Source organism: Branchiostoma floridae, chromosome 10 (genome assembly GCF_000003815.2).
Source record: "Branchiostoma floridae strain S238N-H82 chromosome 10, Bfl_VNyyK, whole genome shotgun sequence".
NCBI classification, from domain to species: Eukaryota; Metazoa; Chordata; class Leptocardii; order Amphioxiformes; family Branchiostomatidae; genus Branchiostoma; species Branchiostoma floridae.
Genome location: NC_049988.1, coordinates 6083681 through 6110798, shown reverse-complemented (window position 1 = coordinate 6110798; position 27118 = coordinate 6083681). Strand labels below are relative to the sequence as shown.

The window sequence follows — 27118 nt, the reverse complement described above, 5'->3', positions numbered from 1 at the left end:
CCAACACATCATGATACTGTACAATGTGTAGAACGTACATGTAGCAATTAGACAAGGAGAAGGCGGGCAGAAACAGAACAAAAAATGTTCGCGGTGGTTTTAAATTAGCGGTAAAGCAGTCACCGCAAAAACCACGAACATAAAACCACTGCGTACATTTCTGCATCTTATTATACAGTATTGTTTCATTTCCTTTATAGGTAAAGGACCTATCTCACCATGCGTAGGCACTCTGGAGGCACTGCTAACTTCGACCACGCAAACGTACCTTCATCGTACCCCCAGCGAAAGCCAACGTGCCTCAAACCAAGGCGCTGTGTTTTTGAAACTTAAAGAATAACGCAAGTGGTAAAATGCATTCAAGATTTTCGGAAGACCTTTAGGATGATTAAACGCCCACTGAAAGGTACTTGAGACATCTGTGAGCTAGTGTTTGAACGCTCAATAGTCGAATCGTCACAGACCCAATCCGCTAGAGAATACGGCCGCTCAGAGACCACATATTTGATAGTTCTCATAACAAAGTTATAGATAAAGAACGAATCGTTCTGTATGTTTTCAATCTTACAGACCATACTTTTATCACGTCTTGTGTTACCAAAATGAAAACAAATTTGCGGAGAATGTCACTTGAAAACAGAAGGAAAATGTCCATACTTAACAAAATGACCAATAAACTGGTGGACGTACCGACTGATAAGTATCTAACTACAGCTCCAAAACGAACAAGAAACAGCCATGAGTTCAATTGCCAGAGTCACCAACCTAGGATTGGTGTGTTCAAAAATTTGTATTTTCCCAGAACTATTGTAGAGTGGAATTTGTTGTCACCAAGTACAGTAGGGGCATCTTCTCTGGATAGTTTTAAAGAACGCTTGCAGATAGATGTGCAAAAGTTATGTGTGAAGGGTCATTCGGTGCCTTTCATTATATCCCAATGATGAACAGAAGGTTCACACAAATCCTTTTTCTGTCACTATCTAGTAGTAAACGGTGGAGTGGGGAGCTTATGAATCAAGACTCCATCTGGATCAAAATCTTTTCAAAAATCTGCAAAAAATCTTATTTTCCTTTTGTTGCGGCGTCAAAGTGATTCGCTGACGCACTCGGCTCCTGTCTAATAAATCTACAAAAATTCCTTTCCGGATGACAAGCTGAGAAAGTTGTAAACACAATAATGGGATAATCTTCCCCCTTAAGCGCTGAAAGTCGAACAACTTTCACACGTTTAGAAAAACGTGTCGCTACAAATGGTGCTAATGCATGTTTACCCTTTCTAAAAGTGAAAACATTGCGGGGTTGTGTTTTCCAATCAACATTTGTGTTGGACGTGGTAATAAAGACATTACAGAGAGCGCGGCAGGTCAAAGTCGTTTGTCGACCTTTTTGTTACCGCCATTGACGTATCCAAAACACCTGACGATCACAGAAACGGTAGTCATGGTGATTCATTCAACGATTTTCTAAGCTCCGGCCGCCTTGGTCTAAACATCGCCAGTATTTCTAATTTTCTCTCATCGTTACAGTAACGTTGATGAAAACCGATACTCTTCTACGGTCGTCATAATTGATATGACAAAGGCCGGACCTGTGTTGGAGTTTGTAGCGATGTAATTCCGTTAGTGGACTTTAGAAATTGGTTCTCACGACATTTAGCCGGTGCTGTCGCAGGAGGGAACAGACGGGTCGAGTTGTCGCCACAGCCGGCTGGTTTTTGGGGCTTCTTAGGACAGAAGAAACCTTCCAAGATGCCGACTGCAGCCAAGAAATCTTCGCTCCTTGGATTATTTGTTTGCTGTCTCTTTCTATGTAAGTATGTTGAGAGTATGATTCAATACATAGCGTGGATGGATTCATGATATATATTTTCTTGACGTTTAGTGTTTTTCCCTGCTTTTGATGGCATATAAACAGACAACCTCGTGCAAATGAAAGGGAATTGTCACATTTTCTTAGATTTATGTTTCGGATGGAACGGATGATTTGATGAATAGTATTTTTTTCTTTGCATGGTAACTGTAGAATATCTTACTCCAACAAACTCGTATGAGAATGCCCATTCGTAACCCGTGCTAGCGGAAATGAAAAAGTAACTCCATCTGTGAAGCTTACCGAAAAGCTGCATTAATCTTTTACTGGTTGTACCAAGAAAAACAGATATCAAATACAGTATATATATGAAAAAATATGTATATTTATCAGTGAACGGGTAACGTTAGGTCCTTATGAAAAATACAGTGGGTAGTGGACCATTGGTCCTTGTTTCAGTCATGACACTATTTACAATTGTCTGAATCATCTGAACGCAAAAAGCGAGCGGAATTCTAAAATTACCAAAGATTTGAGCGTATTTTTTCAGCTTGAAATCTATCCCGTCGTCTTGGGCCAGTGTTTGATGACCTGCAAACATTGATCATTCCTAAAAAATGCCCAGTTATTGACAGAACACCGGCCGCAGTGTTACCGAAAACGTCAGTTTAAAAGTCGCAGACTGGCTGGACGAACTAAGGGTTAGATCCTAAATACCAAACCGGCCGGGTAGTTTTCGGAAACGAAAAACTATCATTAGAAAGGCAACAAAACCACAGAACGTGAAAGAATAGTCATGAGCATAATTTGTGCATATTGCTGGGTAAACAGTTTCATTTTTCGTTCCCGCACACATCAGGGTCGAGCCCGGTTTCAAAATGGGATACACGCAGCCTTTGGTCTCTGCTACATAGCCGACGAGCTTCGGTGAAAAAAAGCAGATTTAGAAATCTTCAGACTCGAGCGAAGTTTTCAATTGCAAATATCATATTGACCAAATGACAACCAAATGACAATTTAAAACATACGGGACCTACGAACACCGGGCTTATACCCCTTTTCCACTAGGCCGTCGCTCTCGCCGCGCTCTCTATGCGGCCTAAAATTTGACAGATCGCTCAACAAATTGTATAGAGATAAAACAAATCTTTTTACACTTTGCGTGTTTTGTTGTCTTCATAGTCACACTTTCACATTATCCCAGTATGAAAACAAAGGTTACACATATTCTACTTAGGTCACAGTGAGAGCGCAGCGCGATCCCTGTCTAGTGGAAAGAGGGGATTTCGAAAATTGAGAGAACAATTAACGGCGTCTTACTGCTGAAAATGTAGAAATCGAAGACTGGTCCGGTGAAGAAAGCTTCACTTTGTGTGACAGGAGCTTAATAACAACCTTAACCTTGGAGAGCTACAATAATCAAGTTTTGACCCTTCAAGATTTTGACCCAGAATCAGGGGCGCTGACAACAGTCTCACAACAGGCCTTGGCCTGGTCGGAAAATATCAACAAATCAGACGGGCGTTATAGGCTAGAATTAGTCTAAATCAAACAAAATTTACCAGACGAATACATTGTACACCAGACCTGTTTTAACCGGGGTATTTTACTTGGCCGCGACTACACGTCGCCAATTGGAATTGGATGCCCGACTTGCCTTTTTTTTTCAGAAATAAAACAAACGGCAACTTGCAAATATCGCCAACGGGCAGGACCAAGACGCAAAATAGTTGCCTACGGGCACGATCACTGTAAATCTCTTTTGAAAAATCTTTACCTGCTTTAAAAAAAAATTCAGACTCAACAATGCGATTTACATTAGATACAAGAAAGTTATCTTGTATTTAATTGTGGGCCCAAATTGAGGTTGTACATTCCGGGAGCCGGGCGAGGCCATTTTGTTTGTAGTCACGTATTCTACGAGCAAATTTTGCGTTGAACGTCAGTGTGACCGAAAAGAAAACGTGGCTAAAAATTCCTAAAGTTGCCGCAACAATTTATCTCCAACAGACACGGCCATTGAGATACCCGCTCGCCCCGTCAGTGGTAATTATTTTATCACCACATACCCACTGGCGCCTTTAATTTCTTTTCTTCTAATATTTTTATCACTGGTGGTGGTCTGTCGTATTTTCACTGCAAACAAAGAAACAAAGAAAGAAACAAACAAACAAACAAGAAAGCTGCTTAGTTTGACGAATATCTGCATTCGTTTCTTACAATTTCCCCCTAAGAGCGCAGTCACATAGGTCGTGCAATCGCTTTTTGCAATTGGAGGACAGCCTTTTGCGTGTCTTGCCAAGTTCAACTGTCTTGGTACTCAAAAGGCTGTTTTGGATCCTTCTCGGTGGTCGGTTATGTCACAGTCTGCTTGAAAATCCTATGGCATCAAAATCGTACGACCTATGTGACCGCGCCCTAAGTACTCCCTTGCGCTTAGAGTATAATGTTGTTCCTACCATGTGGCAAGTTTCTCTGTCTTTTTTTCTTCTGCAATGTTGTTTCCGTTACAAGCGATGTAGTACACGTACTGAAAAATGCTTACCAAGACTTGATGGTCACCTTTGGCGTTGCCGACTTGCTACGCAAAAATGGCGCACTGGTGCCAGAAAAAAAAATCTCAACAGTCATAAGGTGCTTCAGGGTTGGACAAGTCCCCTAGCCCTATTGTCCAGAGCTAGTGAAAGTACTTGTCCTACCCCACTAGCCCAATCGGGCAAGTAAGATGTTTCCTTTGAGTGAGATTTTTTTTTATCTACTTGTTACTTTTTACAGTCATGACATCAAGCAATGGTCAGCAGAGAAAAATAGAAGCAATGATAAGAATTCCCTTGAAAAATGTATATAGAATCACATTTGAATTTCGTGTAAGTAAATTTTTCATGTTCTTGCCCGATAGAACAATTTTTGAAAATTTGTCCAACCCTGGAAATTGTTTTAAGATAAAAAGAAAAACAATTTCTTCCCCCAGGTTGTTTCCGTGTCAGCGGTGCAGCACGCCTACAGAATAACGCCTACCAGGACGTGGTGGTCGCCATCGCCGAGTCCGTGCCGGAGGACGGGGCTCTGCTGACCTCGCTCAGGGTCAAGTTCACGGAGGCGTCATACCAGCTGTTCGCCGCGACTGGAGGTACGTTAGCAAATAACTGTAGCACTGGGTTTGACTTGAATACTTTTATATGCAAGTACGCGTACTTGGGAAAGTAGTAGAAACATAGAAATATACATGTAAACAGAACAGTGTTTGTCAATAATGTATGCGCATGTAATATATTATTGTATCTGGAAAATTTGGGGTTGGTTTTAGTTTAGAATCTAAGCGACATTTTTTGTATAATTTTCCGGTTTATGTGATTTTTAAAGGATAGCAGCTTTCTGTTCGTCCGTGAGTCCGGGAAATTTGGAGTAAAAGACAGTTTTTGTTTTTCGCTGACATTTCGACAGACACACAAGAGCAAAAAAAACGGTAACAGAAAAAAAGGACAAAAAATGATATACCATGGATTTGCATAATAAACTTTTGAGCAAAAAGCATATTAAGGAAGTTGGAAATCTTGAATTCAAAGTTTACTGGTGAAGGTAAGGACAAAAACTCTTTGTAATGTAGAAGGAAGGGATCACTTTCAAGTTACCTGGGAATTTTACCGCACATTTTACCACAATCTGGGGTATCAAAGTTAATCAGATTTGTCACCTTCTCAGCATGTTCTAGAGTCTTAGGTGACTATAGTGTTCTATTCCCGCGTATCTTAGAATAAGTCTAGCACGTTCTTTAAACCCCTTTCACATTCGTCGCACGATCATCGTACGAAATTCTGCTGATTTGTATAGAAATTGTTGTCTACGAGCCTCAGTTGTAGATAGTACGGTGACAACATGCTGGAAATTTCTACGACTTGCATCAAAATCGTACGACGGCATACGACGAATGTTAACGGTTTATTCCACGGTGTTGGTAAATCTTTGTCAAAGTGTAGATATGAGCTCTAATATATCATCCTTGAGCTACTGCGCGCATGCTTTGTCTAGTATCTTGTTATGTGCAAATAAACAATAAGGAATAACTTAATGGGGTCCTCTGAAGCCGTCACCCACGAAATTAAGTTCATGTCACTCTAGTTTTTTGTCTATTTGCTTTTGGACACAGGAGGACAATGTGGCACTGCACACAAGTTAGTGACTTAAATCAACAGTGCCACATACACAGTACAGACAGAAAGTCTTTAGTCATTTCTTATACCTCCCCGACCGAAGCCATGTACCCATTTTTACACCTGGGTGAAGTGACGAAGGTCGTGTAAAGTGCCTTTCCCAGGGGCACAACGTCGGGGGCACGGCGGGGATCGAACTTGGGACCTCTAGATTCCGAGACGAACGTTCTACCAGTTACGCCACACACGACGTCACACGCGACGCCAGTCAGTCAGTCAGTCAGTCAGTCACATAAAAGCGATATACATATAGTGTATACTGAAAGTCAGAGCTAGAAGCGACTGTATATAATGAACGACGGAGCGAACTACTTTCCGTATGGCACCTCCCATCGACATAATGTCCTTGAATACCATTAAAAAACGACAGATTATTTCGCAGATTCGAAGTAGCGTTAACCTTACATACGTCTTCTTTTTTAGGTCGGGCGTATTTCGGCACGGTTAAGATCCTGGTCCCGCGGACGTGGGACTACTACGGCTCGTACCAGTTCTCCCATGGGGAGAGATTCGGGCGGGCGGAGATCAGGGTGGGCCCGGCAGTGGACGGCCTGGCGTCCTTCACTCGCGCTACGGCACGGGCACTCAACACCTGCGGGAGGACAGGTGAGGAAAATGCTTGTCAAAGAGCTAATCACAGCTTCTAAACAAAGCTACTATTTTGGCCAATTGATTCTGGGTTGTTGTCGCACTCATTTATTGATTAATTGATATTTAGATAGAATTGATATTTATTAGCTTGTTTCACAGAATTGTTCGACTGCCGGTTAACTCTCAGCAATGGTTACAGTGACCGAAATCAGGACAAATAATTATAAGACTTAAATAGTTATTATACTTCCTATAGATTAAGCCCCTTCACAGGAGAGCACGAATGAGCCGGAATGCCGTCGGAATGAAAATTCTTTACCATTCCTGGCAATTCCTTGCCATTCGTAGTGTGTTCTAACTGCATTCCAGCTATCTGTGCCCGTTCTTTTGGCTAGCCTAAAAGTTTTTGACATGACCAGAGGGACAACTTGATATATGGGGGAATGGGGACAACGATTTAAACTTAATTCAGAAGATCAAGGAAGGCAAAATTTGGTAGCTTCACTATGAATGACGTGAATAAGACATATCGCGAATATCTACGAATCACGGGGAATAGAAATAGGCTGTCTACGCATTACGGAAATAAGCATGCCGACTTAAATTTTACATAATATGACCCGAGTCATGAAATGATCACGCTGTCACACACAACTTCTTCTTTTTACACAGGCGACTTCATGTACCTGGCCACCAACATGATGACTGGTGACAACATTGTACAGGAATGGGGACGGTACCGGTGGGGAGTGGACGGGGACTGGGCGCTCGGCTCCTGGGACGGAAGCGCGCCTACCACCGAGACGGGCCAGGGGTCGGACACCCCGACGCCACTGCCGAACTCCGGCACTACAGCAGGTTCCGCCAACGCCACCGGTATAACGGAAGCGGAAACGGAAGTGTATCCGGAACCGGAGCCGACTCATGCAGTACCCGTCACCGCCGGTGATAGCGCTTGTTCTGGCCAGGCGGCTTGGGACACCATCTTAGCAACGGAAGACTTCACCAACGGACAAAATCCACCTCAAAACATGAACATCCCAGACCCGACTTTCGAGTTTCTCTACCAAACGGAGCTTAGAAAGGAGGTTTTGGTACTGGATACTTCTGGAAGCATGGGCAAAAAGCTTCTCTTCAACCTTCGCCAATCTCTGACGAGTCACGTGTACAACCTTCCCATTGGTTCTTCCCTTGGGATCGTAACGTTTAACAGCGAGGCGACGATCAACGCTCCGATGACGGTTATTGGGAACGAGACTACCCGTGATGCCCTGGTCGGCGCGTTGCCCATGACTACTGGCGGGAAAACAAGCATCGGGAGCGGTCTGCAGGAGGCGCTAGGACTGCTGGGTAACGATCTGGGGAGGATCATTCTCATTTCAGGTATATAATATTCCTTTTCAACGCAAGTAACGATATTGGAAGGTTTTATCTAAATGTTTAGTACCCCGCTTTTGAAGCTGTATATGCCCACTTGTCATTATATTATTAATTGCTGAATTAGAATGCAATGACCACTGTTGTTACGGGCCGTGCGCGAGTGAGTGAATGCAAAATAAAGTTTCACATTGAAAGAACCCTTCGTTCATCGTGTTTTGTCGGTTAGTCTGTCACAAAGCATGTGATTATGGACATATTTGATGTAAAATTTTGGTAAGTTTAGTCGGTCTTCTATTACCCCCCTCACATTAGGCGAAAATCGATCGGACGACGAGTCTGCGAGCTCTAAATTACGAGGAGGCATGACCCTGCTGCCGACGAAGAAATGGCAGAGTTCCCCCCTTCCCGTCAGGGTCATGTCTCCTTGTAATTTAGAGCACGAAGACTCGTCGTCCGATCGATTTTCGCCTAATGTGAGGGGGGTATAAAGAATTCGTTAACACACTAAATAACTTCATGATATTTGCTTAGATAAGTACATGTAAGAAAAATGTAGTCCCAGAGCATTTATATGAGGCCGTACCTGCAGTGAGTTGTTATCCACTTTGTCTAGGCGGATCCCATCTCCATCTTCTGCCGCCTTTTATATCCCTAACTGAAGTGAGGTGCCCATTTACCCCTGGGTGGAGTGTGAAGAGTCATGTAAAGTGCATGTGCCTTTTGGAAGGTTACAACATCGGTAGCATGGCAGGATTTGAACCCAGGACCTCTGGTTTCTGGGCAAAACACCCTACCTTAATAGTTCCTTATCTCCTTCCCCCCAGACGGCCAGGAAGACGAGTTACCGCACATAGCGGACGTGCTCCCTGCGCTCCGTGTGGCGGGTCACACCGTGCACACCGTCGCTATCGGCGCGGATGGAGATCCCATGCTGGAGCAGCTGTCACGTGACACAGGCGGCAAGAGCTTCTACCACACGCGCTGGAGCACCAACTTTCCCGGCATTCTCAGGTAAGAGCACGTGTACGTGTTAGCCTCGACGTTTCCACGACTGGAGATGCAGATACTAGTATTATGATGATGTTAACTAATGATGTAGACCAGCTTGCTCGTGATGTGGGGTTGCGGTCGAGGATCGTGGGGTCACACCTGCGTATATATTTAAGTACGTATGAGGCGCGCATGGGAATATTTGCCTCCACCAGGCTCCACAGGTCGTTGTAGAAATAATAGAAATTGGACAAACGTAAACAGGTAACATGTCAGACGAGTTAGCTGGGTTGCTAACCATACTTCTCGGTCAGCTCATCTGGCATGTTATGTATCTATATTTGTCCAATTTGTACTATTTTTCCCGCGACCCGTGGAGCCTGGTAGAGACTAAGAGCGTCATACGCACCTCAAACGGACTTGAATATATACGTATGTGTGACCCCACCTTAAAGAACGCTACGGAGGACAGAGACGTCTGGAAGGAGAGGGTGGACTTGGTCCGGGCAAGCAGCCCGCGATGATGATGATGATGATGAATGATGTAGAGTATGTGGAGAAAGACAACCTCAAGCCAACCATTCACACTTACGCCACATCTTCAGAAAAGACGCTGGAGCCGCATGTTCCCCGTTTAGGAACTTTATTCGAGCCGACACACAACAAAGATGTTTCGTCGTGTGGCTTCCTCATTGTTAAGGGCTCAATGGGCATAGTACAGCATGTCCTCGCTTTTATAGGCTAAGTGCATAGTGCACTGACCAGGTGCAAGGAGCCCTAGGTGGCTTAACCAATCACAGTTCAACAAGGTAGTGCAGTCTGCTAGGACTAGGTGCAAATAATTACAAACATGACCTCACTTGACCTTTTAAAAATGACTTCATCTATTCGATTTGCCGTGGTGTTGAAGGAGGTAGTATTGAATGGACATTGAAAAGATGACACCATCGGTTCCAAAACTTACATTAGCACGAAAATAGAGGTTCAGAACTTTGTAAATTCAGCCACAACGCTTTTGTTCTGCCTATTGACCTGTCTGTGTCCCTTCCAGAACCATCGAAGCCGAAGACACGACCAGAGTTCCTCTCAAGACGGCTTTTCTTCCGTTCGTCAGCCCGGACCAGCCTGGGCACGAGTGCGTGTACGTCGATCCGGGCACTGGGAACGACACCCTGCTGGAGTTCATCTTCTCCTGCCACATGCAACCTGAGGACGCCGTCTTTCTGTACTCTGGTGAGAAAACGTCTGGTTTTTCTCTCGCTCTTTAAAATCTGGTTCTTCCCTCGCTCTTCGAAAATCCTCGCAGATTACAATTTATTGGAAACGGCGCCCATCTATTTCTTCCACTTCCGTCGAGGCGAAAAAAGGTGGCGAAAAGATTTCGAGGGTCGAGGCTTGAGTTCACATTCGGCGAAATAGCATTTGATACTTACATTTTCGTGTCGATCTATAGCTGTTTTATTCCTCGTGAAAACTCCCAAATTCATTTTTACGTGAAAAAAACTTTTCTCCCCAAAACGTTTACGAAAAGTACAGAGGTTGAAGAAAATGAAAGTTGTTTGTTAGAGGGACATCCTTCATTCCCTTATACAAAAGTTAATCCATCGGAGAGGATGAGATCGAAATATAGGAAGTGTGGTTTCAAAACTTTTTCGTCCTTAGATTTTCAAATAGAGTATTCCTTGCCCACGAGACAAATTCTTCAAATTGTTGCATTCATGATAACATACCTAAGACAAAACTCTGAACTGTAAAGGTTTCTATCACCGCATAGAACGTTAACTGTTTTTGATTTTAAGGATATGTTGTGTTTTGCAGAGCTAATAGCTTTCCTGTAATTTTTTTATGTTGAACTGTAGACAATGAGACTCTGTGTTGAATTGTTCTGCCAGTTCATTCTAGCCAATGATGCTCGAGAAGAGTGATGGATGTCATTCGAAACGTCAGGAAGTAATTTTAATTTTTTTTATCCGGTTGTAGAGATTGATTTCTATTTCAGCATTTCTTACATTGCTTATCTAACCTTCATAAACGTGTAGACTCTGAAGCCAGCGTGGGTTGGAGAATGGAGGAGGGGTTAGTGACGTCACTCGGTGACGTCAAGACCGTCCGGATCACGATGCCAGGCCATGTCACGGTTAGTAGTGGAACTTTACATATTTGGTCAGTGTCATCAGGTCGTCCAGTAGAAATAGTAAACATACCTCGGGAACCGAGAAATTTTGAGTTTGAATCTCAGTTGTTGTCACTCATCCGGCTTGTACGCTGCTGGAAATGAAGATCTATTATTAGTTCTGCTAAGGGCATTTCTCCAGTACAGTGAACCTGTACATACTGTCTGTCTGTTTCTTCGTTGGAAGACGACTATTGGAAGATTTTAGCTCTTTAGTGAGCTAAACTAAAATTTAGATCGAGATTACTTTCACTTTTACTTTCTTAAACTTTTGAGTGATGGGAGGAAAGTTATGAGGCTGTAATTTACCAAATGATTTGTTCAATAACACACATTTATTCAGTAACTGTCTTAGTTGTCACCTTCCAATGTTTTGGTACAAGTATCTATCAATGAGGTTTTCCTGAAGTAAATTACTTTTTTCATATCAATGTCAATCATATGCATATGATGCAAAAGAATTTTTGCGAAAATTGAAAAATATTTTTACATGCAGAAATTGATAATTGGAAATTGGACTTGAGATTTAGAAAACTAATTTTGCAAAATTTTTCAGGAAACTCACTTCTGCTTCGACGTCGAACCTGATATGAGCTCATATCCGGATCCGCCTTGCGGCTGGGGAACCAAAGTCTCCGTCACTTCCGGCCGCAGCGACCTGTCCGTCCCTACCATCAGTGTGCATGGAGCTTTCTCCCTAACCTCAGCCGACCTGGCCTCGGGTAATAGCGTGGTTTTGTACGCTCTTGTGGAGAAGGACTACGCATGCGTCATCGGTGCTGACGTCACCGCTGTCGTCACCAGACCGCACGGCAAGGACGCAGAGGTCATGCTCAAGGACGACGGTCAAGGTCAAATCCATTTTGTTTATTAAACCGCCCTTTTTATCATTACAGTTTAGCCAGTCGTCTCTGTTCTCAACACCCTCAAGAAGATGCTAATTTGAATGAAGAGACTCTTTTCAGAAGCTTTATTTCTGACGTATCCATGTCCGAATGTTGCCCATCTTAGAGTACATGTAATTCTGACTGGTTCACTTTGTACTGCAGCTATTGGTGTCGCTGTATTACTGATGCGTTCGCAAACGCAGCGACACCTATAGCTGCAGTACAAAGTGAACCAATCAAAATTGTCCTAAGGGAGATGACAAAAAGGGTTACCGAAAAGTTTAAAAAGCGTCATTTTATTTAGTGTGATTTAACAACCAAATAAAAATATTCATAATGTTTTTTTCAATTTTTTTTTACAGCGAAAAAGGAATGTGTCATTTATGAATAATTGACATCTTTTAGGTGTGGATGCGGTCGAAAATGACGGGATCTACTCAGCCGAGTTCGAGCGTTTCCTAGGTAACGGGCGGTACAACGTCATGGTTAAGGTGCTGGGAAGTCGCGCCATGACGCAGGTGGACACGTCATGCGTGGCCGGCGTTTCCGGCGGAAGTGACATCAGCGTATCGGACAGTCAATCCGTTTCAGATTTTGACAGGTATCATAATTTCAATATTTGTTATCTTTCAATGGTCTTTTCACTTCTTTCTTTCTCTTTTTTTTCTCTTTCTCTTTCTTTTTTAATTTTTCTTTCTTTAATTCGGGCACAGACTCATAGCAGGCCGTTAAAAACATTAACAAAATTTTCCCACCCTTGCATCTTGGCAGTGTCATTCCTTTCAGATTTTTATTCATAGAATTTCAACAGCAAAAATACTATTAAAAACATATTGGCAGCCTTTGCTTTTAATGTGATAGGGCTATAGTTACAAAGAAGTAGGGTTTCTTGTATATCTGCAAGCTTATCTCCATAATTTACAGTATTGTTGCCCCTGCGTTTAGCAACATTAAGACATGATATAGTTAGTTTGATAGTCAAAAATTTAGCCCATTGTAAATATCTAATATCTGTGATCTTGTTACCAGGGTGGTTGCCGTGGGCTCGTTCCAAGTGTCCGGGTACGACGGGCCGCTGGAGGAAGAGGAACCGGAAACATCATCGGAACCGGAACCAGAACCTGTGGCTGTCATCGGTAAGAACCTGTCATATCTGAGACCAAAGTCAACAACCAAACCAACGAAAAACAAACAAGAAAATAAGCACAGAAAAATCCCACTGAAATGGCAAGAGGTTAAACTAGGGCATCCCTTATAAAGAATGAGAAGTCATTGTTCTTAGATGTGCAAAACGGCTCCGCCCTTAAGGCGTCGCTAAAAATGGATACGAAAATCCACGGTGATTGCGAGTTGTTCAAATCACCCAGAGCAAACTATACTGTATTTTACGGGTTTTGCATCAAATAAATGTTTTGTATAGGATATTGGAGCTTTCTTTTCCACAACAAAGAAATTTTCACCTGCTTACGTTTCGATGCTAATCGCGCTCGCATATCGGACAACTTCATCATCAACTGGACTGCTGCTTCTCACCGCTATTTGTAGCCGACGTAGGTGGCGCTTTGCCACCAGTATCTACCAAACTGATGAAACTATTTTCGGGTTATTTTGTCTAGTTTGAAGTCAAATTAGACCTCATGTGACAGTTAGGTGTGCTCTGTTTTCCACAGCTATGGGAGCTGGTGTCGGTACTGCAGCCGTGGTGGCGCTGTTGATCATCCTGGTACTGGTGGTTCTGAAGAAGAAGGGGAAGCGTGCTCAATCTACAGCGCCGTCCCCCACACAGATCCCCATAGACGTAAGGATCTCCACTTACCTTCACCAAAACGGTTATGTTCTCGGTAGTGATTTTGATTTTTGACAGCATACCTCAAGATGCTTAGATTATTTTATAACTATATACTGTAAATGCAGAAATGTTCGCGGTGTATTAATGTTCGCGGATTTGATTTAATTGATTTGATTTGATTTATTGGAATTGCAATTGACCACTTCACCGCGAACTTAAAACTACCGCGAATATTTTTCTATTGTGGTATTAGACTGCAGTCTATGGTGTTACCGCGAAATTAAATCCACCGCGAAAAGTCCCTTTTCCCGCTACCGCGAAATTAAATCCCCGCGAACTTAAATGCATTTACAGTATTTGGTATATGGGTAGGCGTCGAAGTCACAAAGTATGATTGTAGGCCCCCTAGCAGATTTCTATGCTACTACAGCGGAACGTTGATGTTTTTTTGATAACTCTTGATAAATTAGAGGATAATCCATTTCAAATGCTAACGGTTTTGTGTCCGCAAATTATACTATAGACACTCTGTGCAGGGTAGGTTAGAGTCACATTTCCAAACATGGGCCTGGGCTGTTTCTGGAAACGAAAAATAAAAATGTATACGTAAAACATACACAAATACCCACAACTATTTTACGTCTTTAATAGTTTTGTGCATTTTATATCGTATATTTCGTTCCCAAAAACTGCCCGGCCGGGCTCCGGTTTAGAAACACTGACGTAGGCCTTAGTAGCATAGTAATTTATTTTATCTTTAATTGGAGTATAAAATTTAGGGATAGACAAGCACAGTCACGCAAGTCCCCAGATTGGCGTGAGGATATACATCTTTCAATTTTACTCTATTATTACTGCAAACTATAGAGTCCTTGTTTTACAAACACTCCTACAAACTTACAGGTCATTTTGTGTTTTGCTTTCACTGCCTTATTTGAGATTTTGAGGTAGATATGGGAATTGAAATCCTTATGTGAACTTGCTGAAAAATTAAACGCCGTCTGCTTGATGCTGTCAGCAATGACGGATCGCCCTATTTCCTGTGACAGGTAGAGAAGTTCCCATGTGGGTTACTACATACAGGGTCACTGTCATGGTACAAGTGCAAGGGCGATTTGTCGTGAAGACTAACCCAGCTTTGGCAGTCTTCATCTTTGTGAACATGGAGGAGTGTTTATGTATGTGTGTACGTGTATGTGTGTACGTGCGTGTCTTTGTGTGCGTGTGTCTGTGCGTGTGCGGTGTGTACGTGCGTGTGCGTGTGTGCAATTGTGTGTATGCGTCAACTGTGGGTAAAGGCATGTATGTGTGTTTTCCGGATGTTTGTGGCCAGCATAGTAAAATAACCTATCGATTGATTTTTATGATATTTGGTATATGGGTAGATTTTGACTAAACAAAGGTCAATGCCGATTTGGGAACCCTGGTGGTCTTCCTTGGTCTTGTCCTGTGGCATTTTGTGAAATGTATTGTTTCAAACTTTATTGCGTCTGAAATAGAAATAGTAGTAAAAAGTAATGTTGGCAGCAAAGTTGATAAAAAGGATAAAAGTAGAAAAGTACAGATCAACTTTTGTTTTACCACGAACTAATATATTAAAAGACAACACACATGTGAATAGCAAAATGTCCTTAGCTAAAACACTTGCAGCTTTGAAGGTCCGCTTCATTAATTATTGATATCTTCACCTTTCTCCCCACAACGTAATCTAAAATTCATTCATGAATTATTCATATGACACAGCGCATTACTACACATGTATAAGGCACGCCGTTGCTCACTTATATATGTATAATACGAAAAGCCATTACTGTCTCGAAGCTCAGGCTTCTATTCCGTGAAGGTACGGTCACGATTTCCGTCTTATGGCGTATATTTGATCTATCCTCGTTGCTAGTTGTTATTGTTGTTGTTGTTGTTGTGGTGGATGGGACTTGAAGTGTTGAACAGGAAAATTAGCATGTTTAGTATTTGTGGTTACAATTTCCATACGAAGCCCCAAAGCGTTGTTGCAATTTATTTGCAGTTACGTAGGGAAATGCTCCGAAATACTACTTACAGTTTGTATGGCTAGTGCAACTGAAATACGCCAGAGAGACAATCATAACTTCTCTTTCACGCCACAACAAATGGTTTGTGTGTGTGTGTGTGTGTGTGTGTGTGTGTTTGTGTGTGTTTGTGTGTGTGTGTGTCTGTATGTTTGTGTTTCCGACTATTTGTGGCCTACCATAACTTTAGAACCCTGGCCTCTGAATTGATTGTTATGATATTTGGTATGTGGGGAGGGCTCGGGAAGACGGAGGTCAAGGTCGTTTGGGGCCCTGTTGTGTGACCTTGGTGTTGGTGTTGCAGCAAAATTTTTGTTTTTGTTTTTAATTGCCTTGGTCTTAGTATTCCATTATACATGTTTTGGGCCTGTGTATTTTTGGTGGCAGAAGTAACGTACAACTCGTTGCCTTTGGGGCTCCCTATGTCGTCCTGGTAAGTTTACAGACAGATATCTGTGGTTCCAACTTTACAAGGACACGACTAGTTCTACAGTAAAGACTCTATTCAAAATTTGACGTGACCTCTGACCCTACAGGACAGCTTTAGCGTAGAAGACGAGGAAGAGATGGGGATCTCCAACGGCACTGCGGAGAAACATGGGATAGCGGAGGAGCAAGTAGAGGAGGAGGCTGGACCACCGGTAGAGGAGGTGGTCCACAAGAGGGTCAGTCACAAAATAGTTTTATTGAATGAATGAATGAATGAAGACCTTTATTGTACATTCATACCCACTGGGTTTAGTACAGGTCACAACAAATGATACAACATGATATAATGATACAATGAATCTACACTACTCAAGGATCGTATTCTACTGCGTACATTCGGCTTGTTCTCGTTTCTTTGTGATATTGAAAATGTAAGAACAGATATGCTTTATAAGTAAAGGCTTGTCTAGATTCATAAGGAATATAAATTTGTCTATATTACTTAGTTGTTTGAAGTGGGGGAACATGGATTCTATTAGTCTGTAGAGTTCAGCTCTCTCTTTCTTGTACAAACTACATTCTACTACAAAATGATGTTATTACACACAACGTCAATTTACTGTTTTTGTACTCAGCTTCTGCTTTCTTTTTGTACATGTACGTTGCAAACGTAATTTGTTTTGAAAATGCACTTACTGAAGGGATACATAGACGCCCAGCACTTGTATGGTGCATGTATGTTCAATCAACACTGTATGTAATAGTGACTGCCTCTACGTAAAGACCACTTTGGCCAATGAGACCTTCTAAAGATGGTCCCTTAAGGTGGCATCTCACTACACTTGGGGCACCGGTGCGGCACTGCGGGGTTCGTTCACTGAGGCACTTCTGTGTTATTTCCGACGATATTTTATAGTTTAGATATTGTGTAATGCGTAAAAATATAACTTAGAAGACAACAAAATACACAAATCGTAAGAAAATTCGTTCTTTGTCTCTGAAATTCGTTGGGTAATCCTTCGAACCCCGGTACCTTAAGTGCAGTGAGATAGCACCTTTAGATACAAGTATATTTTTCCATTGACACCAGCATTAAGAATCTTGTCTATAGTGAGCATCTGTTCACATAGCGTAGATTTCATAGGTCCCAAGCAGTCTTCTTCGGCATGTTTGATGCTAGGTCGAAAGCTGTTTCAAAATTAGATAAGTTCGAAAAAGTGAGCTATTCTAAATACAACGACAATACTTCCTACAGACCCCCACGCCCACTCCCCCGCCCGTTGCCATGGCACCAGTTGCCATGCCGACCGTGGAGGAGCCGGAGGTTGTTGACCCCGCTGTCCTGGAGGAGCAGAGGAGGCAGGAGGAGGAGCGGAAACGGAAGGAGGCTGAGCGGAAGAGACAGGAGATGGAGAAGGCCAAAAGGATACAGATGGGTAAGCCTCATACCATAGTAACATTATTACTTCAATGAAAAATTGAGGTATTGTTTCAGTCGTTGTATTACGTGTGTTTGCTTGTTTTGTTTCACTTACGTTTCCGAATATGTATGGTCAGCATATCTCTCTAACCTCCGGATGGTTGTAATGAAGCTTAGTAGGTCAGTAGGTTTTGGGAAGACGAATTTCAAAGTCGATAATGGATCTACTGGCCTTGGTACTGAACGTATTTTCCACAAATATAGTACTTGTCAATTGTTTGTATAGAAAAGATGTGCTCTTTGCTTTTGCCTTTACTTGTGTTTTATCCATAATTGTTAAGCACCAATTACAACAATACTAACGGTTTGGTTGAATTCTTTAAGGGGTTTATCTATAGTCACTCAATCACTAGCGAACGTGAGACACGAGCCTCTTTAACGCCTCTATACCTTGTTTTCTATTGGATATCCAAAACTGTCTTCTGCTCTTTTGCATTCATAGTTATAAAAGACCAGTCTCTCTCCAATCTTTTCAGTGTCACTGACAAAAGATAATGGATGCTATCTGAAACGTCTGACATTTCCAAAAAATTATAGCCAGTTGCTTGAGTAACTGCTTTTTGGCATGTTTATTTTATATTTTTTTTCTCACAGAGGACCAGCTGCTGAAGGACCTGCGCCGCGCGCTGAGGTCAGGTGACCGGAAGGAGGTGGGCGTGGCCGAGGAGCAGTACAAGGCTAGCGGGATGTACGACGACGCCAACATCTCGCCAGAAATCGCCAAACTTCGCGAAATCTGGAACATCACTGATGGTATGCTAATAAGTATCTTTATAGACATAAAAACAAAAATGACTTCATGATACTTTTCTAGTATCGTTCGACATGTTTATCTGTTTAAAATTGTTTTAAATTGTTCAGGGCAAGGCTGTAAGGCGATGCCTATCCTTCTCCTTCTACCTCCCAAACCATAGTCAGGTACTAAGGTATCTATTTGTACAAATGGGTCGAGAGTCATGTAAATTACCTTTTACCAGGGGCACAACATTAGTAGCATGTCGGGTGATTCAAACCTCTGGGTTCTGGACCAAACACGCTAACCATTACGCAACCATGACACCACTTAGGTACCAAAAAATAGTTGAAAAATAGACATTTCATGACCAATGTCTCCTTTATTCTAACGCATGTTCTCTCCCCCTGTTCCAGGCCTGAAGGTGGCAGTAGGAGGCAGGAGGATTAAGGAGGTGGAGCCTGCCGTGGAGATCGCCAGGGCAGCCTGCGAGAACATGACGTCATCAGGCCGCATCACCTTACCCTCTGACATCACCAACAAGGTGGAGAAGGAAAAGGTAGAAAGACACAAAATTGCGCCGTATTCTAAGATGCAACACTTTGGCCCGTACAAAAATGAGGTTTTTAGTATAACAGAGTCTGCTGTCCTTGGTGCTGAACTTTTGGTGATAGAGGTTCGCTATCTTATAACTTTATTTGCTGATCAAGATTCTCAGAATAAAATATCAGAGGTGTGGGCAACAGGATAAGTATATCCTTTACAAGGCCGACACCTCCAGAATACATTCAAGAACAAAAGTATGGGAAATAAGCGCAAATAACTAATAGCTTGATACATTCTGATGAATGATAGAACATTCTAATCATTCTTATGTAGTATGAAGTTATTGTTCAGTCGATAGCAGCACATGAAAGTGATAGGGTAATGATATTTTTACCCTAGTTCGTTGATGGTACTTTGAACTAACCAGACCTACACCCCAAATGAAAGGGTCGCATTGCTGACTATGACCAAAAAGAGTACGGTAAAAAATGACTTGGTGCAAAGCATTCCTCGTACAATGAAGCTACATACGGTAAAATTGTGTAATTCTCGTTTATACAACCAGCTGGAGTACAGCATACGCTAGTTACTAATATGACTTGAATATATATCCAAGAAACATGGCTATATATTAACGGCAATATATTACCCACAGGTGAAACAGGAAGTAGCCGACCGGAAGCAGAAGGCGCTGGAAGAACTCCAGGCGCAGGCGGAAGAAGGAGAGAAGGTTCTCAAGACACTCAAACACCTGGAGAAGCTGCGTCATGAGGTAACGCGGTTGATGTTTATTTGTTTATTTGTTTATTCAACAGATCTCCATTAGTGATTACAATTGAAATTGCATCTCTAATCTTCCTGGAGTCGTTACAAAAACACATTACATGATACAACATTAACACATTACTTATTTACACCTAACAACGCTTAAATCTAACCTAAATAAGTCTCAAGTAGCTGAGAGGTCAGAGGTCAGTATCAAAATTCTATACATAATTTTATATACATAGATGTCAATGAATGTCTTTACCACCATTTCTGTAGAGGTTTGTGTTGTGTCTGTGTTTTTAGTCTGTCTTTGATGTGTTGTTTGAACATGGATGGTGTAGATGCTTTCATGTATTGTGGGAATGAGTTGTAGGATTTAATACATCTATACAGGAAAGTTCTGGTTGCTGCGCAAGTTTTGGGTTTGGCCAGTCTGAATCCCCCCCCCCCCCCCCCCTTGTGCTAGGCGTGTGTTGTGTCGGTGAGTTTTTTTGATTGTGTGTAGTCTTTTGTAGGTAGCTTCTGGTTTCTTAGCTGTTAGGAGTTTGTGGAACATAGTGAGGGTTCTGGTGTAGAGTCGTTCGTTTACCTTTGGCCAGTTCAGCTTTCTATGTAGGTCATCAGTGTTGGAAGTGTACTTTGCATTAAGTACTAGCCTGGCAGCCTTATTTTGCAGGGTCTGTAGTTTATTTAAATTAGATTGGGAACCTGCAGACAGAAGACATGCACAATAATCCATGTGACTCAGAACAACTGTTTGAGCAACAGTTTTTAACGTGTCTCTAGTGAAAAAGTCCTGAGATTTAGCCAGTGCTGCTAGTGCGCGTGCCATTTTAGATGTTACTTTGTCCAGATGTTGAGCCCAGGATAACTGCTGATCCATCAACATTCCTAGTAGCTTAGCATGCTCAACCTGTTCTATCATTTTGTTGCGCATCGAAAGCTGTAAGGCTGGCTTATCTTTTAGTTTGTGCCGGCTTCCAATAACTATAGATTTGGTCTTGTCAACATTGAGCACCAGTCTGTTAGCTTGAACCCAGTCATTAATATGAGTGAGTTCAGCTTGAAGAGTGGTTTGTACCTCCGCTATGCTGGGGCCTGCTGCAGATGGGGTTGTGTCGTCTGCGTACATTACTACGTCGCAGTGTTTTACCACTGTAGGTAAGTCGTTAGTATATACGCAGAACAGCAGTGGGCCTAAACAACTACCCTGTGGTACTCCACTATTAATCTCTTTGTAAGTCGAGATACCACCATTTACAGAAACGGCCTGCATCCTGTTTGTCAAATAACTTCGCATCCAGTGTAGGGCAGAATCCACAAAGCCATAACTTTTCAGTTTGGCTAGCAATATTTCATGATTTACAACATCAAAAGCGGCGCTAAAGTCCAAAAGGACAGCGCCTACCAGGTTTCCCTTGTCAATTTCCTCAAGCCATTTGTCCGTCATTTCTACCAATGCACTCGCGGTGGAGTGTTGTCGCTTATAGGCATGCTGGTAGTCGGACATGATGGCGTTAGAGACAAGGTAGGTTTGTATCTGATTGTTGCATATCTTTTCCAGTAATTTGCTCAGAGCCGGTAACAGGCTGATTGGACGACTGTTGGGTCCATTTAATGGAAGTGCCTTGTTTTTTACAAGAGGTAGTATTTTGGCTCTTTTCCACTGTGTGGGGAATGTGTGTTGTTTGATAGAGCAGTTGAAAATATGACACACTGGATTTGCTATATGATCGGCCGCAATAGCGTGTTATCAATGTTGTCAAACCCCGTCGATTTACAAGGCGGGAGTGAAGTAAGTAATTCATGTACGTAGTTCTCTGTTAGTTCTTGAAAGGAAAAAAGAACAGCTGTCTTGAAGTAATGCCCCCCCCTCCAATTTGTTGCCTTCTGCAATACATAACATCCAGGTGCATTGACGTTTTAGACAACTATTAAATGTGTGTAATTTACATGAAACAAAAAGTAAATTCCCAGGCATATCAAAATAGAGTTTCAGTCTGATTTAGACTATGTGTACGTGTAATGTGCAACTTTAAGTTCAGTTAAGTCTTATCAGCTATGATCTAATTACGTTAAGATTAAAGAAATTTTTGCATACTTCTTGCACACCAGTCTGAAAGTATTTCAGTCTGAAAGTTTTTCAGACTTAAGGAATCTTTACCTTTTTTGTGTTGTTAGGTGTTGGAGATGAAGCAGAGCACGGTTGCTGAGATCAGGAACTACGGCCACCCCCCTCCCCAGGTCCACACTGTCATGATCTCTACTTACCTGATGCTGGGCACACCGGAGAAAGAGACACAGGTTTGTGTCTTTGTGTTTTGTATGCCTAGTTTGCATAATATTTCTGGAGTCCTTGTACACAACCACTTGAAAACCTGGGAATTTAAACTCTATCATTAATGCATCATCAAAACGGCTAATGTTTTATTCAAAATATGGCAGTCAAAGATAGGGTCGAATTTGCCTGGGTGGTTGCATCTCCCTTTCTCTTTTTTCTAATAATAATGGCAGTTTATTGACTTTGTTCATAACTAACATTATTTTAATACAATTCTTGGGTCTTAAGCTGTAGTTTTTCTGGTCAGAAGAATTGTAAAATTGCGTTTTACGTGAGATTCAATTGTTGTATGGTCTTCCGTATTTTTTGTGACAGATCTTGTCTTACATGATTTGTGAATATCACGTCTTTTCTAAAACAGAACTGGCAGGCGGTCCAGGCACTCATGGGTAAGACCGGAAAGCAGGGCATCAAGCGGATGGTGGCGGAATGTGACCCGGATATGATTCCCCGCGACAAGGCCGAGCGCGCCGCCAAACTGCTGTCCGAGTTCGACCTGGCACAAGTCCGTGACGTCAGCGCTGGAGCGGCCACATTCTATGTTTGGGTACGTTACCTGAGTGATAGGATCCTCTTTAAGGTCTTGGATTACCTTTTTACCTTAAAACCACTGCTGATATGTACATACACATGGACCAGTTAGCGAAATATAGACGCAAACAGGTCAAATGTGTTGTATGTGTTTGTTAAGGTCTTAAGGTAAAATGGTAAAAACAAAGATCACTTCAGAAAAAACTTCATCCAAGCATCATCCCAACATGAAAGTAATGTTAACTTTCTTCTCTTTTGATCGGAGAATCATCGTTTGTTAATTAGCCAGAATTTTTTATGTCCATTCATAATCATATTAAAAAACTTCGATAAGTACGTTATGATTCCTTTTTAATCATTTCTGCTACCTCAACTGATCTTTAAATTAATCCAGTTCATCTTTTCTCTAAGTTACTAAACTGTGTGATGGTTTCTTACTTTGACCTTGCTGTGACCTTGAAAGACAAAACTTTCCGCAGGTGAAGCAGACTTGTGATGACATCCTCAGGCCCACGTGACCCAGCGGTCCAATCAGATTTTTGTGTGGTGTGTACTATGTAGAACTTCTATTGTAGATTCGCCAATTAATGCATGAAAATAAAAATAAAATGCTGTTTAATTTAAACGTTAACGCAAGTGGCAGACCAGCACCGAATCTTTCCAACAGGACAGAACTTACATTTGTACTAAATTGTAGTCTGATACTACAGCTATTGATTGTCATATTTTGAAATGGCCGTTAAACAACAATTTCGAATGGCTAGAAAGCATCAAATTCCAGAATTTTCAACAATTTTACATTTGGTCAATTTGAGAGCACAGCAGATAAACATACTGATTTTAATTTCATAACACCATAATCCTTGTCTTTTGGATTAGATTTGGCCTGGTCTGCCCAAATCATTTTCTTTCAGACACGCTAAAGGAACACTACGCATAGAGAGAGACAAGACATCCCTAATATAAATAAAATCTCACGCTGACCGTTACTTAGTCACAAAATAGCACAAGTCCTTAAATATCTCTGTCCCATACAATCCCTCTCCTTAAATTTCCTGCTTTTCTCACTTTTTGAAAGCCTTTGATAATTAGCATCACCTATATGTTTAAATCATGTTGTTTGTTTAATTGATTTGAATATTTTCCTTGTACTATTCAGAAATTATTGTTAACTTGTTATTTTGCTAAAAAGGACACAACATAATGTTGGTCGACATTGCTGTCACTTTCTTGAGCATTTACAAAACATGGTTGGATTTGCTATGAAAATAAGTTACTCTTGAATATTGCAAATCAATATTGAAACTTTCATTTAGCAAACGCTTACTAAGAGGCCATTATGAATACCTATGGGTTAAGGAATTTGCAAAATCAAAAAGAAGAAAACAAAATCTGAAACCGTCCTAGACATGCGGTTTACTTTTATGATTCAACATCCTATCCCATGCAAGGTATACTTCTTTTGATCGACCCCTTCATTCATTTTGTTTTCTCTTATTCTCCGGACCACAGGCTGAAGGAATGGTGGAGGAAGTGAAGTCCCGACCAATGACTGAGGAGTGAATATAGGCGTCACCTGACTCAAATGTTCAGCTCGAGTAATCTCCAAGCAGATCCTACGGTAGCATAAGATAGTATCATAAGCTGCGGAAGAGTGAAGCCTGTCCAGGAGTGTTTTGGGCTACTGGGGTCTACTTGACAAATGTACACCTCTTGGCTGACTACACTCTTTGGTCAGTTTGCTATCTGATGCCATCGTAGGACCTGCTTGGAGATTACAGATCGAGCGTTGTTCTGAAGCGTTTTGGAATGACACTAGTTTATATAATTATCTTTGTCTATGTGGTATCCCATATCCTTGGCTTTTAAAACGGGTTGCTAGAAGATATCAAGTTGATAGACTGTGTTTTAAAATGGCAATTATTTCAAACTACTGCAGTTTGAAACCACCATCCGTCGACTTGAAGTTCCTAATGTCCACGATTGTCAAAACCACGAATGTAGGCTACCCTGCAGATAAAGGTAAACTAGCGTTACAAAGACCACCCAAATTTGGCTATTTTATTGGAACTTGGTATGAAAAAGCTTGTGTGTATTATTACTTTGCATAATAGTAATGATACCCGAAACCCATACAAGACACAATCATCAAATGAGAGAAGAGACAAATGTTTTCAATGTCCTATTCTTGTAAGAGACTGTTCCTCAAAGTAGCAAACTATAGACATAGCATAAGAAATGTACCATAAGATGTGTGTACTTAAACGTTTGTTGAATTTTTTTCACATTACTTAACTTGCCTGTAGCGTTAATAACCCTTTTGTATCATTGTCTGTATCTTTGACGTTATGCCATGGCACTGGGGCTGAACTGTAAATAAGCTTTAGGTCAAGTTGTAACATTTGTCAATGAGCTTTGTTTCAACACATAGAAAACGAGTTTTTAGTTGGTATCACCGATCTTCATCAGATATCTGTTTTACTGAAACCGGAAGCATAATGACGTCAGGAGTGAATCAAAAGTGGTGGGAAGATGGAATCTGCCACCGTCACAGTTCAGCGAGGGTTTATGGGCCCTGATATGAATTACCTCCTTTATAATCCTCACAAAATGCGCGCTTTGTCGAGTGTAACTGTATGTCCGGGAAAGTCGATATGGATGTATTGTGACACTAATTTCAATGACAGTAACGTTTCTTCTATGTCAGTGCAATGAGTCAGACATCTGATGAAGATTGCCGAGATCGATTGATTTTTTTTGCGTTGGAGCAAAGCTCAATTTTTAAAACTATGGATTATACAAACACAATGAGCTTTCATCCATCTAATAATTATATTTCAGCCATACATAGTATGGTGAAATATATTGTATTCGTAATGTTTCTTCTTTCTTTCTCCTGTCAAATCTTCAAAGTGATTCATCTCCGCCGTTCCTGGACCGAATGACCTGAAATTTGGCACAGGGGTAGAATGGGCCAATACCTTGATGTTTTTTTCTCAGTTTTTTTCATATCTGCCTCTAAAATGATTTTATTGAGATTTTTTGGTCAATTTTAGACCAAAACTGTATATTTTGGCCCCTGTACCCTGGTATTACAACCAAATGAGCTGAAATTTGACAGAGATGTGCCTTGATAATGCCCCCATATAAATTCGATAACACTTTTGGTGTACAGTACAACAAAATGCTTATTTTTACGATTTTTTGACCAATTTTTGACCAAAAAAGGACACTTTTGGCCCCTGTACCCTGGTATTACAACCAAATGAGCTGAAATTTGACAGAGATGTGCCTTGATAATGCCCCCATATAAATTCAATAACACTTTTGGTGTACAGTACAACAAAATGCTTATTTTTGCGATTTTTTGTCCAATTTTTGACCAAAAAAAGGACACTTTTGGCTCCTGTACCTTGGTATTGCAACCGAATGAGCTGAAATTTGACACAGATGTGCCTTGATAATCCCTTCATATAAATTCAATAACACTTTTGGTGTACAGTGCAACAAAATGCTTATTTTTGCGATTTTTGGCCAATTTTTTACCAAAAAGGGCACTTTTGGCTCCTATACCCTGGTATTACAATTAAATGACCTGAAAGTTGGTATAGATAGGCATTAGATACTTGGTAACAAGATTCAAGTAAAATTTTTGACATAAACAACTTTAAAATGATTAATTTTGGCACTTTTCTGAGGGGAAATTTGTTTTCTTTTGGCCTCCTGACGTGACCTTCCGTGACCCCGCACAGAGCCACACCTGTGCGCGTCAGCCGGAGAGTTAATTGAATCAAAGACCTAGCCAATCAGCAAAAAGGAGGCCAAAGGCTAATTAATATTCATAAGCGGGGCCTCATGATCCCGTATATAGCAGTGTTCCCGCCAGGGGGAGCGAAGCCCGCCTAAGGCTCTCGCATTTTAGACTATTCAGAAGGCTTTATATTGTATCAGTTCTTAGGGGCATATCTATGATAATCGCAGCAGTCACTTAACTTCTCTTCAGGAGTTTAGCGTAACACTATTTCAGGTCAAACCGTCAAAGGCAACTAAAAACAAACTTTAACGTTACTGAGTTCAACAGTACTTATAACTTGTTATCCGAAGTTGAAACGCTAGCGATGGTATTTTCGCTGCGCTGTTAGCTCCGTGCAACTGTTGTTGACGGTCTTATAACGGTATATTTTGCACCCCTGTACCCTGGTATGAGTAACATTTGGTATAGATAGGCATAAGATAGTTGGTAAAATGATCCAAGTAAAATTTTTGGCATAAAGTACTGTAAAAGGCTTAATTACAACACTTTTTTTAGGGGAAATTGGTTTTCTTTCGTTCTCCATGCCATGACCTTTCGGACGTTCACCCCACAGAGCCGACATCTGCACCTGCGTCTAGCCGGCAGGAAGAGTTAATTC

At 41.5% G+C, this 27118-nt stretch overlaps 1 protein-coding gene across 2 annotated transcripts; it reads left to right on the top strand.

The window, feature by feature from the left end:
- Positions 1–1537: 1537 nt before the first annotated feature.
- On the top strand, positions 1538–25530 carry LOC118424678 (calcium-activated chloride channel regulator 1-like). 2 transcript variants are annotated; one of them, XM_035833336.1, is made up of 20 exons: positions 1538–1809; positions 4781–4939; positions 6444–6626; positions 7284–7994; positions 8816–9002; positions 10033–10214; positions 11021–11118; positions 11711–12005; positions 12447–12642; positions 13071–13177; positions 13712–13839; positions 16415–16543; positions 17563–17743; positions 18382–18540; positions 18937–19079; positions 19722–19838; positions 22016–22138; positions 22537–22722; positions 23186–23252; positions 24219–25530. In XM_035833336.1, exons 1-19 carry the CDS (start codon positions 1749–1751, stop codon positions 23222–23224), a joined length of 3384 nt encoding a protein of 1127 aa, XP_035689229.1. In that variant the 5' UTR covers positions 1538–1748; the 3' UTR covers positions 23225–23252; positions 24219–25530. The 2 variants fall into 2 exon arrangements, with proteins under 2 accessions (XP_035689229.1, XP_035689228.1); XM_035833335.1 differs by lacking the exon at positions 23186–23252.
- The last annotated feature ends 1588 nt before the right edge of the window (positions 25531–27118 follow it).